This window comes from Myotis yumanensis, unplaced genomic scaffold, assembly GCF_028538775.1.
Source record: "Myotis yumanensis isolate MYYU_CA2020_CCGP unplaced genomic scaffold, mMyoYum1.0.hap1 SCAF_5, whole genome shotgun sequence".
In the NCBI taxonomy this organism is placed as follows: domain Eukaryota; kingdom Metazoa; phylum Chordata; class Mammalia; order Chiroptera; family Vespertilionidae; genus Myotis; species Myotis yumanensis.
In genome coordinates, this window is record NW_027223756.1 from 91,550,208 (window position 1) to 91,564,620 (window position 14,413).

The window sequence follows — 14,413 nt, forward strand, 5'->3', positions numbered from 1 at the left end:
TCCATTTATCACAAAAGTTTGTGGTTAGTACAAACTAGGAAGCCGTGCTTGTTGCTCATGTGTGGTTTTCACCTGCACATAAGTGACCCTTCTCTTGCTATATGTTGGTGAGGAAGCCGGCATCCCAAAATGTGGGTTTGGGTTCATCTGATGTCTGGAGTCCCTCTGAGCTGGAGAGTGCTCCTGGGTTCTCTTTATGTCCTCCTTGGTGGAAGATTGGCCTAACATGTGGTTAGGGAACAAAGGAAAGAGTGGACACTAGCATTGATGCTGTGGCCAACAGTCTGTGTTTGACGTTTGTTTTTCTTTTACTCTTCCAAGGTCCTGGCCCTTTGGGAGCCTGGATTCCCAAGTGCCAAAATCCTACCTAGTTTCATCAGGCAGATGGTATCCATGTGTAGTGAGAGTTGTTTCTTAGTCAAGTTTGAGACCCTGTCTATGTCCTCACAGTTATTTCTATGTTACTTCAGGGACTTTATATGCAGATGCTGCTGGCTGTCTGGGATCCTTCAAGTATGAATAAAAACACTTCCCCCTTTAATCTAGTATAAAAATTGTGTTTGGTAACTCAAGGTAGAGACGTCAGAGTTGAAAGTCACATGGGACCCATCCTCTCCCACCTTATACTAGTACTCTCTGCAGGTCACAGGCATGTGACCTGGGAAAATCATTCCATTCAGACTGCTATTCACTTGTGGACGGGTGTAACAGTCGAACAGCTGTGAGGATTACATGGAAGTGTGCATCTTGATGGTTGGCACAGGGCTGGCCATTATAAGGGATCAGTATATGTCCTGGGCGATTTTTCCAAACCTTACATATATCAGCTTTTCAGTTCTGTGACTGGTCATTTCCAATAAGTGTCTCTTCCTGAATTTTTGAACAGAGTGTGCTGAACTGGATTTAATCTTCCTGGTGGTGTTGAATCCTGGCTGGACCGGTCAGGATCGTGCTGAAGTGACTCCTTGGGTGGGAGCTGGCCCTGCAGGCTACCTTGTTACTATCTGGTGTTGGGGTCTTTCCATGGGGCCACTGCCAGCTGTTGGCTCAGGAGGTCCTCTCTTTGGCTTGTTTGTACATCTCTCGGCGACTCTTCACACCCGGAAACTGGCCCCTATCACTGCTTCCAGTCACAGTGAGGTCTTCTTAGCTTTCCTGGCCAGGATTTGTAACTTTCAGGGGTTCCTTTGTTCCTAAAAGGAGCCCCCACAAGATAGGCTGAATGTCTCCTGACCTTGCTGATGGCATAGTGCTCCTCTGCTCCTGCCATGTGCCCTGGGATTGCCCATCTCTGTGCTGGGGATCCTAAAGGGGGGGATTGGGCTCACAGGCCAGAGCCTGGCCACACATGCTCCCTCCTCTTCTGATATGTTCAGCTGTAGCTGTGGCAGGGCAGGTGCACTGTAATGGCATCCCAGAGTGATAGTCAGACCTGAAGTCTCCAGGAAGAATGATGGCTAGGTTTCAAAAATCCCATTGCAGCTGCTTACCTCCATGGCCTTTGTGGCCAAGAAGCAAAATGTGTTCTGACTTCCAGGCCCCCACAAAGCAGGCTTTTCTCTTGACATCCCAGCCAACAGGGTGTCAAGTTACAGTGCTGGGAGAAGTAGCAGTGGATGCCAAGAAGGGATTCAAGCAGAGGGGTGAGAAGCAGGCTGGTGGGCTCCAGGGCTATAAGGGTCTGGGGAGGGGACCAGGCACCCCTCCCCCTATGGGGCAGGCAGGACGTGGACTGTGGGGCACAATCTGTGTCTGGGCAGCAGAGCTTCCTATCTAATCACATCAAATGTTTCTGAGTGAATGGCATCCCTTGGAAAAGGAGGGTGGGGTTCCAGTGAGCAGCCTCCATGTCCAGGTGGCCATGAAAGGCCCCAGAAATGTGTGTCTGTCAAGACACCCAGTTCTCAAGGGCCTGCCAGTAAGATGGTGCCAGATGTTAGGACTACCCAGGAACTGGTGATACCTCTTATTTTCTCGTAGGACTTTTCTAGAAGTGTTTCTGGAATTGTGGGGGTGGAGGGGTGCTCATTGGATTAAGCATGGAATTGCTTTTGGCTGTGACTCAGATATCACTCCAGGTTGTATCTGAAGGTGGTGGCTCATAGGCTTGAGGATGGCCCCTCCTTTTCTGTGGGACTTTCTCCTCACCCTCTTTGCTGGGCAGCTCTGATCTCTTGCTCGGTCTTCCTGGAACTCCATGTCTATCTTATTCCAAGTTCTGTATCTGCCACAGGAGATACATGTGTGGAGAATTGCACTAGTCCCTTTGGGGGGCTTTGAGAGTCAGCAGGGGTGGCTACTAGGAACCCCCCTTTGTCTCTCCCTACTCTATCCCAGGGTAATGTCTAGGATAGATGGCCTCTGTTGGGGACAGTCTGAGGGGGGACAAGGAGTTACCGTGGTGTGGGCTAACTTCCTGTTGGCCCCATTATCTTAATGGTTTAAAGTAATGATGTATTGGTTTGTAATGGTCTCTTGGGTCTCCTGGTTGGCTGGTCCCAGCAGGGCACTGCTTCTTGGGCTCTTGTTCTTGCAGTCCACGTTAGCTGAGCTGGATGACTGGTGGCTTTGTCACTCACATGGGATGGCTAGGCTCATCTCCATGGCTGTCTCTGACCCTCAGAGACCCTCTTTCCATGAAGCTAGCTCAGCATCCTACACCAGGGTGGTCTCGGGAGCTGCAGTACCTGGGCCTTCGTGGGCTCACTCTAGGGGCCCAAGTAGGAGCTGCAAGGTTCCTGTGGCCTTGCCTCAAAAGCTTGCAATGTTGCTTCCTCCACGTTCCTTTAGAGAGAGCAAGTCACAAAACCAGCCCAGGTCATGGGAATAGGACTAGATGGAGTGTGAGCACAGTCAAGGGTCAGCTGGAATGAGCGCCTTCATGGGGCTGTCAAGGCTGGGCTGATGACTTCATCAGGGTGGAGCGCTGGTTCTCTGCACAGGGTTTTGTCAACCACGAGTATTGGGGCTTCCTCTTAACATCCACCAGAATCCTGGACTCACAGGCTAGAGGTTGGACTTCCAGGGCCTGTGTCCTGAACAGACACATAACCCAGAATTCAGAAATCCTTTTAAGTGAATTTGCACATCCTTTAGCAACACAGCATTGATTGTGCCTGTGGACATAGTCACCCACCTGTGCAAGATCATTAGTCACTCTACAGGTACTGCTGAGTTTCTTGTGGACTTAAAGACCCCATCCTGGAACCAGGTGCCAGGGAAGAGGAGGAAATGGGCGTGTGTCAATCCTGTTACCTGAAAATCCACTATGTCAGACCATATTGTAGCTGCTGGGACAGTTGCTCACAGAACAGACACAATTCCTGCCCTCGCAGGTTTGAGAATATTTGAATGCTAGTTACCTCAGTAGCCCATTGTGTGCTAAGCTTGCATTCACAGTGAGCAGCCTCTTAATGCTTCAGGAAAGGTCTGGACTCTGATTTCCTGACAGTTTCCTAAGTTATCTGAGCAACTCTGAGGGGCAGCTGAGCTGAAACCCCTCGTCCTGTCCTTGTAGGAGGCACAGAAGGGAGGGAAGTATCTTGCCCTAGGCTCCTCCACTTACAAGAGGCAGGATCAAGTGAGACCACAGGTGGTTTTATGGGAGAATGACAGCAACACTTGCCCCCTTCCCCAGTGTGCAAGCTTGGTGCACAGTGCCCACTCATGGTAGGCCTTTGTGAGCATGGCCATGGGCTCTGGGAGGAGGGCCTGTGGTCCGTGTGGCACTAGGAGAAGATTCCTGCTCTTCTGGCTCTAGGGAGGAGGGGAGCCTCACCCCCTCTTCTGAGTCCATAGAATCACATCAGGACTGGACTCTTGTTTTGCCTTTTGCTTGTTGGGTCATCCTGGGAACATCCAGTACCCGGGCCTTCTAGAGACAGGCTACAAGTAGAGCCATAGGGCCCTGGCCACTGTTCTGTGACTATCTGTAGCCCTAGCTTGGGGTGGGACAACCCAGGGACCTTTGAGGGCACAAAAGGTTTGAAGTGCATCTTGTGAAGGAGGACTTGAGGGGTGTGGTGAAAGGAATGGTGGTGAAGGTCAGAGCTCAAGACAGGATGATCCCATGGTATAGAGACTGGTGGGACTGGTTGGGGTGGATAAGAATTGGCTTGGCCTGGGAGGTGTGAATGGGTTCCAGTGGGAGGAATGCCCAGGTTGGGGTTTTGCAGAAGGAGCAGGTGAGGCTGGTGCTGATCTAGCAACTCCTCACCCCACCTTTAACCACAACTAGCAGCCACCTGCTTCTGGACCCAGCTGCTGGGCCAGAGAGTTGCAGAGAAGAAGGTTCTGGCAGGGAATGGCTGGTTGCCACTGGCCCTAAGGAGGAATTTGTTGTCCTGAGGCCTTATTGGGCCCAGTCATTCCCAGCTCCCCTAGTGTGTGCGGGAATCTCAGGGGTCTTGTTAAAATGCAGGCTTAGATTGAGCAAGCTGTAGGGCAGCAAGATGCTACATTTCTATAAGCCCTGGAGAAGCTGCCCAGCTGCTCCTGAGCTGAAGTGGGTAGTGGTCCTGTCCCTCTTGGTAGATCCTAAGGACAGAACCACCTTTTTATCCAGGGGTTTATCCTCACTGCTTGGCACTACACCTACTTCTTAGGTGAGCGTTCAGCAAAAAAGAGTTGAATGACTGAATGGATAAATGCACGAGTGTAGATGAAGCACTCTTTCCCCAACATCAGGCAGCTTCATTCAGAGAACAAAGGTCAGAGTTTGTGAGGACTGTTTCTCCATTCCCTCTATGAGACTGCTTCCCCTGGCACAAGTAGGGTGGGGGTGGGGGGGCAGAGTACACTAAATATTAACCTCACACTGACCTCTGGCTGGTGAACACCTGCGACAGTAGCCTGGCGTTGTGGACGCAGGATCCTGTTGTAAGTTAAGTTTACAATCCCGGTCTTACCTCCAGAAAACTTGAGGGGGTTATGTGTTTTGCCAGAGACTGCCCAAGGGGGATGAGGTAATGAGACCATTTTCTCTGATTACAGCCTGACCTGCGTCCAGTGATTTTTAATAGGTCATATAAAATCTCTTGATCACAATATTTTACATAAGGGTTCCCAAGATGGGCAGGATGGGCTTATTGGATTTGCCCTGAAGTCTTGTAGCTTCCAAATAAACTCGGTGCACAGGTGACTGCCTTGGACTGAAGCAGTATACCTGGTCATGCCACCGTCCCTCTAGCACAGCGGTTCTCAACCTGTGGGTCGAGACCCCTTTGGGGGTCGAACGACCCTTTCACAGAGGTCGCCTAAGACCATCAGAAAACACATATATAATTACATATTGTTTTTGTGATTAATCACTATGCTTTAATTGTGTTCAATTTGTAACAATGAAATTGGGGGTCACCACAACATGAGGAACTGTATTAAAGGGTCACAGCATTAGGAAGGTTGAGAACCACTGCTCTAGCATGTTGGGCTAGCTAGATTCTGCTTTTGTTCCCCTGGTCTAAATGGTTCTATAATTTAAAACAATTAAAAAAAAAAAAAAAGAACGTCCATGTTAAATTTGATTCTGTATCAAAGAGGCATTCTTTTTCCTGAATTAAAAGAACTCTTCGGGAAGGAACTGAGAGGCGTGAAGCACCCTTGTTTTAAAGATGGAGCTTAGGAAGGTTTTTCATGTTGGAAACTAGAGGGGCTGGTGGCCCCTCTGTGTTTGGAAGTGACCCGGTCTCTGTAACATACCATAGTCTCCGGGGGTGGACACCACACAGGAAGTGCCCGCCGGCCTGGCAGCTCCAGGGTGAACTGGGCACCTCCATTTTCTGAAAAACACCTGAACCCTACCTCACTTCTCAAAATGAAGGCTGCTTGTCACAAACTGGTTAGAACTGGCTGTTGCCATGGTTTTCACAGGGAAGGCACAGTTAACGGGTCATGTGACCAAGGAGGGAAATGCCGTTGTCACATGACTTTTTGGTGGCCTGATTAGCATACAGGAAGTTCACTTCCTGCTAGGATGCTAAGTGATCTTTGATGGGAGGTGATGTCATCTCTTGGATGAGTTATTGATTAATGTCAGTCTAAGATGGGACCTAGGAGTGCTGTGGTCAGAGTGGCCATCTTGGAGCTGCAGCTTCCAGATGGTCTGGTTCCCTCACCCTGTCCTCTTCCCTCAGGCTAATTTCTTTCTTTCTTTTTTTTTTTACATCTCACCCTCCGAAGAAGTGCACACCCTCACTGAGATGATAAAAAGAGATAAATCCCTTTATATCACCCTCATCTCAGCACACACTTCCTTAGAAAGTGCCTGTAGTCTGTAACTGTAGCTGTGGTTCTGCCTGGGCTGCTGCCCCGCCTGCCTGCAGCCACCTAGGGTCCAGGATCAGGAGAGTCAGTGAATCCTCAGCGTCTAGTCCTCTGTGAATGTGTAGCTCACACCAGGGACAGCAAAGGTGGTTTAATGGGCTATTAAGCAGCAGTTCTCTGTAACTCTGCCCCTGCTTTGCTGGGATGTAGTGGAAGGAGTGGGACAACTTCGAGCTGTTACTCAGTTAACTTTATCAAGTTTGTTCTCTGGGCAACAGTGCCACCTAGCGGACGAGTTTGGTGCTTGGTTGATTTTGCTGCTGAGGGAAAGATTTGATACTTTCAACAAGACTTGAAGCCAGACCTGAAGGGAATGTTTACATTGTGCCCTCAGCAAATGGAGCCGCTTAGTTGGGGGCAAAGTGCCATCTCTGGGACCCTTTGATCCTGTGTATAAGGTCAGTGACACCATAGCAGAGGCTCAGATGTGCGTATATGTCTTAGGAGACTTGGGTGTGGACAGGGTTTGGGTAAGAGGGCGAGAGTAATGGCAGGGGTAGCCTTGGCACCAGAACACTTCACCCACTGTTAGAGCATGGTGGATAGAGGTTGCTGGAAACCAGTTTGTGAGCAGATTAGGTAGGTGAGCAGCACCCAGATTTGCAAGATAAAATGTGTTCTGTATTCTAGTCTATTTCAAAACATGTAGTCACGTTGCCACTGGGAGGTTGAAGGGGCCACATGTGGTCCAGGAAGGACCTCAGCCAGTATCCAGGGCCATGTGTTTGTTTGTTTGTTTTATATTAATCCTCACCCAAGGATATTTTTCCCATTGATATTTTTAGAGAGAGGGGAAGGGAGAAAGGCGGGGCGGGTGGGGGGGGGGGGCGGGGAAACATTGATGTGAGAGACACATTGAATGGTTGCCTCCTGCACACCCTCTGACCGGGTCTGGGGTTCGAACCTGCAACCCAGGTACGTGCCCTTGACCAGGAATCGAACCCATGACTCTTCAGTGCATTGGCCGAGGCTCTAACCACTGACATTTATGTTTGTTTGCTTGTTTTCTTTTTTGTTGTTAACCTGAGGATATTTGTTTCCATTGCTTTTCAGAGAGAGTGGAAAGGAGGGAGTGGGGGAGAGAGAGAAACATGGATGTGATGTGAGAGACACATCAACTGGTTGCTCCCGCATGTGTCCCAACCAGAGGTGGGGAGCATGCCCACAACCCAGATATGTGCCCTTGACTGGGAACTGAACCTGTGACCTTTTGGTGTGTGGGCCAACACTCTAGCCCTGGCCGGAGTTGCTCAGTGGTTAACCACTGACATTTTTAATTCAACACCTAGCCACATGGTAGAGAAAGGAGTGGTGGTGAGTGATGTTTTCCAAAATGTCTGTGTCACCCTCAGCATATAGATGTCCTCATCCCTGGGGACACAAAGGCAGGAACCAAGAACAGTCCCAACTGGAACTGGGAGGGGTCCAGCCATAAACATGTGGGTTTGGGTACTGCATGGTGAGTACAATGAGAGAAGGCAGCCTAGATGAGTGACAGAGAGACTATCAGGGAGGACACAAGGAGAGATGTTGCCACCAGTGGGGCAATGTGCTTGCCATCTCCTTGCTTTGTCTGTGTTTTAATCTGGGCATCTGGAGGGTGTTCACGTGGGATTCTGGGGAACAGAGTCCAGCACAGTCAGTGTGCTCTGGTAACAACCCGCTGTCCCTGCTCCACAGTGACATGAAGTCCGAAAAGAGAGCCCCTTCGCCTGATGTGATTGTGCTCTCCGACAATGAGCAGCCCATGAGCCCGAGGGTGAATGGGCTTCCGAAAGAGGCCTTGCAGGAGACCAGCACTGAGGACCTTATGGTGAGTCTTGTCCCCTTGCTAGGGACTACTCCACTGAACAGCATCCCTGAATATAGCTGGTGACAGTGGGGCCTGTGCTCCTGGGTGCTGGGCCTCCCTCTCAACCCTGTTCTCTTGTGCTTACAGAAAAGCAGTCCTGAAGAACGAGAAAGGATGATTAAGCAGCTGAAAGAAGAGTTACGGTTAGAAGAAGCAAAGCTCGTTTTATTGAAAAAGTTGCGGCAGAGTCAAATACAAAAGGAAACCACCACCCAGAAGGTTTGTGCACGTCTGTTTCTTCCTCAAGGGCCAGTGGAAGCCATTCAGAGCTGGGGTCGGAAAGGCTGGTCATGGGGGACAGGTTTCCTCAGGGGTATGAGGGTCTGAATAGAAACTTTAACTAAATACAAAAGGTTCTATTTTTGTATTTAGCTAAAAGGATGTCAGTGAGAGGATATTAGAGTCCTGCTTGGTCTAGAACAGCGGTTCTCAACCTGTGGGTCACGACCCCTTTGGGGGTTGAATGACCCTTTCACAGGGGTCGACTAAGACCATTGGAAAACACATATATAATTACATATTGTTTTTGTGATCAATCACTATGCTTTAATTATGTGCAATTTGTAATAATGAAAATACATCCTGCATATCAGATATTTACATTACAATTCATAACAGTAGCAAAATTACAGTTATGAAGTAGCAACGAAAATAATTTTACGGTTGGGGGTCACCACAACATGAGGACCTGTATTAAAGGGTCTCGGCATTAGGAAGGTTGAGAACCACTGGTCTAGAATGTTTCAGATCTGAGTACGTAAAACTCACTTCCTGTAAAAGCATCAAGGGAGTAGAAAACAGATAGATGTATGAAGCCTCTGGAAGCACACTTCAAGGTTCAGAGCTCTGTCCTGAGTTTGTTTTTAGAAAGGCCTCCTGCCCTGCCGGTGGCTGTGCTGGCCTGGAGAGGCTGCTGTCCCAGTGCCTGAGGTTCTTTGTGGTTCTGCTATGAGCTCACCATGTGGGGCAAGTTCATGTTTTGTTGGATTTCTGGGAAGGTTTATGTTTGGTTATGCAGCTGCCCTTATCATAACCATAACAACTATCTTACCCTAGCTGGTTTGGCTCAGTGGATAAAGCATCGGCCTGTGGACTCAAGGATTCCAGGTTCGATTCTGGTCAGGGGCACATTGCCAGGTTGCGGGCTCGGTCCCCAGTAGAGGGCCTGCAGGAGGCAACCAATCAATGATTCCCTCTCATCATTGTTATTTCTGTCTCTCTCTTCCTCTCTCTTCCTCCCTGAAATCAATAAAAATATATATTTTTAAAAATTGACCATTACTACTAAATCAGGAAAGTGATTACATGGCTGACAGAATGTGTAAAACTCATATTCCCTAAGAGAGAGGCACAGAAGAAAGACACTCACTGGTCTGATTTGGGGGCTTATTTGAGTTCCCACCCCACTCAGTCAGCAAGTGGATGTGGCCTGACTGACGTCAGTTAATCTCCTGGTGGACCTGTCTATTGTTTCCTTGTCAGTTGTTGAAGATAAGGTAAAGTGACCCAAGTCTGTCACTGTCCCTTCCCTAGTGGAATGTTACTTAAGAATCCCAAGGTTGGGCCCGGCTGGTGTGGGTCAGTCATTGAGTATCGACCCATGAACCAGGAGGTCACGGTTCAATTCCTGGTCAGGGCCCTTGCCTGGGTTGCAGTCTCTATCCCTAGTAACGGGAATGCAGGAGGCTGCTGATCGATGATTCTCTCTCCTCATTGATGTTTCCAACTCTCCCTCTCCCTCTCTTACTCTGAAATAAATAAAAACATATTTTAAAAAATGTTAAAAGAATCCTAAGGTTGGTATTAACCTGTCTAGGACCTGGGTCCTTTCTCATTGCCTGCCTTTCCTGCCCCCTGACAGGCAGAGCCACAGAGTGATGGCAGGAGTCCCAGGGGTTGGAGTGGTGCTGGAAAAGCTCTTCTCTGCCCATTTTTGTATATGTCAATTCCTGTTGCAGATAGGCAGGTGTCATTTACCAGGCTGGAAGCAAAACCTTTGCAAACTTAGTACCCTTTGGAATAGGAAGAAAATCAATCCTCCTCCATCAGGATTATGGGGTGGGCAGAACTGATGGCTGTCTCATCTACCGAGTATCCTGCTTTCTTGCAGCCCACAGGCTCCACTGGGAGCACCGTGACCACCCCTCCCCCGCTCGTGCGGGGCACCCAGAACATTCCTTCCGGGAAGCCATCACTTCAGGTCAGTTCCTTCCTCATTAGGCTCTTCAGGAGCCCTGTAAAAGGCTGCCTGTTCCTTCTGATTAGACTGGGTGAGGTTTTCCTGCTGGCGGCCCCAAAATAAATCATGCTTAAATTCCCAAACTAAGCCACCATTGACATCATAAACAAATCACACCGGCAGATGGGAGGCCCCTCCCATGACCACCCCTTTTGAGATTGGAGAGAGAACTAAGATCCTACCTAAACATATTGGGCTCCCTTCATTCGGAGTCTCCCAATGGCAGGGGGGGCCTTGACCCAGCAAGGCTCCTGGCCGCCTCTGCTCAAAGGATTCTCCCTCCCAGCTATAGGACTGAGGTCTGGACAGGGGCCCAGCTCCCCTCAAACAAGCCTGAGCCCCCAGCTCACACCAGCAGGTGGCAGGTGGCTGTCCTGGTTGGCTGGACTCTTGCTCTGGTGGGGCCTGTGTCTTGACTGAGCCCACGTTTACAAGTCTCTTGTTGGAGTCTATGTTCCTTGTTGCTTTTATGTGTTTTCTATTACCTCCTTTTTTGGTTAATAAGTATGTGCTTTTACAAAAATAGTAATAAACCTGTTTATTTTTTTAAAAAAACACATGTTAAGATATGGGGATGGGTATCTTTTGACAGACCTCTTCGACTCGAATGCCTGGTAGTGTCATCCCTCCACCCCTGGTCCGTGGTGGGCAGCAGATGTCCTCAAAGCTGGGGCCGCAGGCAAGCTCACAGGTCGTCATGCCCCCGCTTGTCAGGGGGGCTCAGGTGAGCAGGGGTGCATCCTTGGGACAGGAATATGGCCAGGCAGCTCCCAGCAATGGTTTACCTCACATAAATAACCGTTTCCGGTTCTCAGGCTGGGGCTTTGGAGCCCAGCCTTTCCCCCTCCCTCCCTCCATTGTTCCTCATTGTCTTGTTCCCACCCCACCCCACAGCAAATCCACAACATCAGACAACATTCCAGCACGGGGCCGCCTCCACTCCTCCTGGCCCCCCGGGCGTCTGTGCCCAATGTGCAAATCCAGGGACAGAGGATCATCCAGCAAGGCCTTATCCGTGTTGCCAATGTCCCCAACACCAGTCTGCTCGTCAATATCCCACAGGTGAGTGCCGTGCTGGGCTGACATAGGGAGTGTGCCATGCAGCTGCCCCCAAGAGGGCCCACAGTCCTGAGGCACAGTGGGGTGGTGCAGTGTGACCTCAGAGCCAAGTGAGGCTTCGGACACCCCTTGTGGTTTGTACTCGAGCTCCTCTGGGCCTGTCAGGCATGAAGGTCACAGGCAGATATTTTGATCTGCCACGTGACAGAGGTGGAGAGTTGCTGAGAGGGTGAGGGGTGCAGACCTGAGCTGAGGTGGGAGTTTGAGGTCTTGGGAAAGGCAAGTTTGGGGGCTAGATCGGGCCAGCTAAGGTGTTTGGTGGGCCTGGAGATGGCTGGGGGCACTAGAGCCTTTCCCACCCTTTCCCCCTGTAGGCACAAGCACATGAGGAGCATGTGTCTGCAAATGTCCTCATGGCACCAGTGTACCTATTCTTATTCACAAGTCCTTTCAACTCTGGACAAAGCCTCTGAGATGGGGTTGGTTTGTCCCCACCCAATAGAGCCAGGAAGATGGGATGGGGGGCCAATAGGCTAGAAGCAAAGCCTCATTGACAAATAAAATGATTGGGTATGCAGCGGCTTTTGCTGATGGGCATGTTACCTTCTCTGCCTCCATTGGCCTAATACATTCTTGCCTGCCTTCTCTAGGTCAGGATCAAGTGCAGTCCTGCTACCACATAGGGATGTCCTGGCAAAACAAAAGCTTGACCTATACAAGCAGTTTACCCCATAAACCTTGATCTGGATCCCTCCCAGGTGCCAGACCCTGTTCTCAGCTCATTGTGCAGGGAGGATGGCAGAAAGCGGGCCAAAGGGTTCTGTTGCCAGTGGGGTGGGGAACCCAAGGAGGATCGGGGAGAACTGGCTGGTTGGTCAATGGGGCATTGGCTAGGTCAAGATGCTGTGATGGCGTCCTCTGTATTGAGGAGTCTCTTTGGTTCTGAGACCTTCTGTAGGGGTAAGGGTCCTGGGAAAGCATCTGTGCTTCCTAAAACCTGTGATGTATTGCAGGCAAGTTATCAGGTTGTGCATTTCCTGGGGCGGGGGGGGGGGGGGGAGGGGGGGGGATGGTGTATGCAGCTTTCCTGCAGATTTCCAAAAGGGTCCTCTACCTTATGAAGCTAACTAAGGGCACTATCGTGATCAGTTCCAGGTTTGGGGGAGAGCACTTGACAGTGTTGGGGGTGAGTGAACTGGAGCAAGGAGACGATGGAGCATTGGTCACTGGGGTTTAGACAAAGACGATAAGGTAGTGCAGGAATAGCAAGGGTTGAGGCACAGTGGGGTGGTGCGGTGTGACCTCAGGGCGAGGGGTTGGTGCAGGAACTGCTCTCTACTACAACCCTGATAAAGACATTAGTATCTCCAGATAAGCACACACAAAGATGCTCTCAAGGGAAATGCCACAGATGCCACTTGAGCCACCATTGCACCCCTGTGAGGAAGGAGGCTGCCCAGACCTGTGCTGAGAGGAGGGTCAGGCCATAGAGCTGGGACAGTGGCCATGCTGTTTGGGTTGGTGCTGTGGGGACATTGCAAAGGGGGTGCCCACTGCCTTGGTTATAGTGACGGGTTGCTTTATGGATATCCTCCTGGCAAAATACAGCAAATTACAGATTTTTTAATGTGTGTAGTTTATTGGATATCAGCTAAGCCTCAACAGTGGGTGTACAAGATTGGTCATCTCATAGGGTGAATGGTTTAATGCTACTCTATCTGCTGCTCACAGGTATCAAGCAGCTCGGAATTAGTGCAACTAATGCTGCTGACCTGGGCTGTGGGTGCAGTGATAGGGCCTGCCTCAGTGCAGGTTGCTCCTAGCACTCTGACCAGGTTGTTGTTTCCCAAAAGCCATCCCCAGCCTCACTGAAAGGAACGACAGTCACCTCTGCTCAGGGCAACTCCACCCCCACCAGCGTGACTTCCGTGGTCACATCTGGTGATTCTCCAGCCAGCCGGCAGGCGGCCGCCAAGCTCGCACTGCGCAAACAGCTGGAGAAGACGCTGCTTGAAATCCCCCCACCTAAGCCCCCTGCCCCAGAGATGAACTTCCTGCCCAGCGCTGCCAATAATGAATTTATCTACCTGGTTGGCCTGGAGGAGGTGGTACAGAACCTGCTGGAGACGCAAGGTGAGTGGGCCCTGAGCTAGGGTTGTTTTCACCTCTTCCCACTGAAGTTTCTATAACATAGATTTTTTTCAACGTACAGCACCTGTCTGTGCACCTGTGGTGTACCCAGAGCTGTCTTAAAGATTGGGTATTTTGGATGCTATGAGTAACATTGCATCATCAGTTTGTGAGGTTTAATAGCTTCTTTTTTTTTTTAATCCTCACCAAGGACATGTTTAGATTTTAGTGAGAGAGGAAGGGAGAATGAGAGAGAGAAACATCAATCGATTGACTTCCATGTGCTCCCCAACCGGGGATTGAGCCTGGAACCTAGGTTTTTGCCCTGACCAGGAATAAAACTTGCAACCTTTTAGTATACTGGACAATGCTCCACCCGGCCAGGGCAGAGGTTCAACAGCTTCATAAACACATTGCAGGCACCTTTCCTGTTAGGGCCTCCTGAGAGCCAGGCCCTGGTGAAGCTCAAGGGTGCCAAGGGTGGTCAGGTTGCCAAGCAGCAGCACTGTGATGTTGGTGTGGGCAGTGAGGAGGAATGCCTGCTGAAGACTGACATGACAGGCTTTGCTTCCAAACAGGAAGTCAACACAGAGGTGAAACTTTCCGGAGCTTTGAGTTTTCAGAGCACTCAAGATGGGAGAGGGTACCTACACTTAAGCCAGATTCACTAAATCACCCTCCTTGTAAACAATTTGGAAAATGCACCTGTGTGGTAGGAGATTTTAGGAATAAAAGAGCATAAACAGAATAGTGAGCAAAAACAATATTGAAAATGGAGGCCATGTTAACCCTTAAGGGGTCTCCACCAGCCA

General features: G+C 50.0%; 1 protein-coding gene across 8 annotated transcripts in view; it reads left to right on the forward strand.

Annotated features, from left to right (window-relative positions):
* GATAD2A (GATA zinc finger domain containing 2A) overlaps window positions 1–14,413 on the forward strand; it is a 109,537-nt gene that overhangs the window by 87,619 nt on the left and 7,505 nt on the right. For all 8 annotated transcript variants that reach the window (XM_070416520.1, XM_070416527.1, XM_070416519.1 and 5 more), the window contains 6 exons: window positions 8,002–8,134; window positions 8,261–8,392; window positions 10,284–10,373; window positions 11,005–11,136; window positions 11,307–11,474; window positions 13,325–13,604. In XM_070416520.1, coding sequence (XP_070272621.1) covers window positions 8,002–8,134; window positions 8,261–8,392; window positions 10,284–10,373; window positions 11,005–11,136; window positions 11,307–11,474; window positions 13,325–13,604 — 935 coding nt within the window. The remainder of the gene's footprint in view (window positions 1–8,001; window positions 8,135–8,260; window positions 8,393–10,283; window positions 10,374–11,004; window positions 11,137–11,306; window positions 11,475–13,324; window positions 13,605–14,413) is intronic.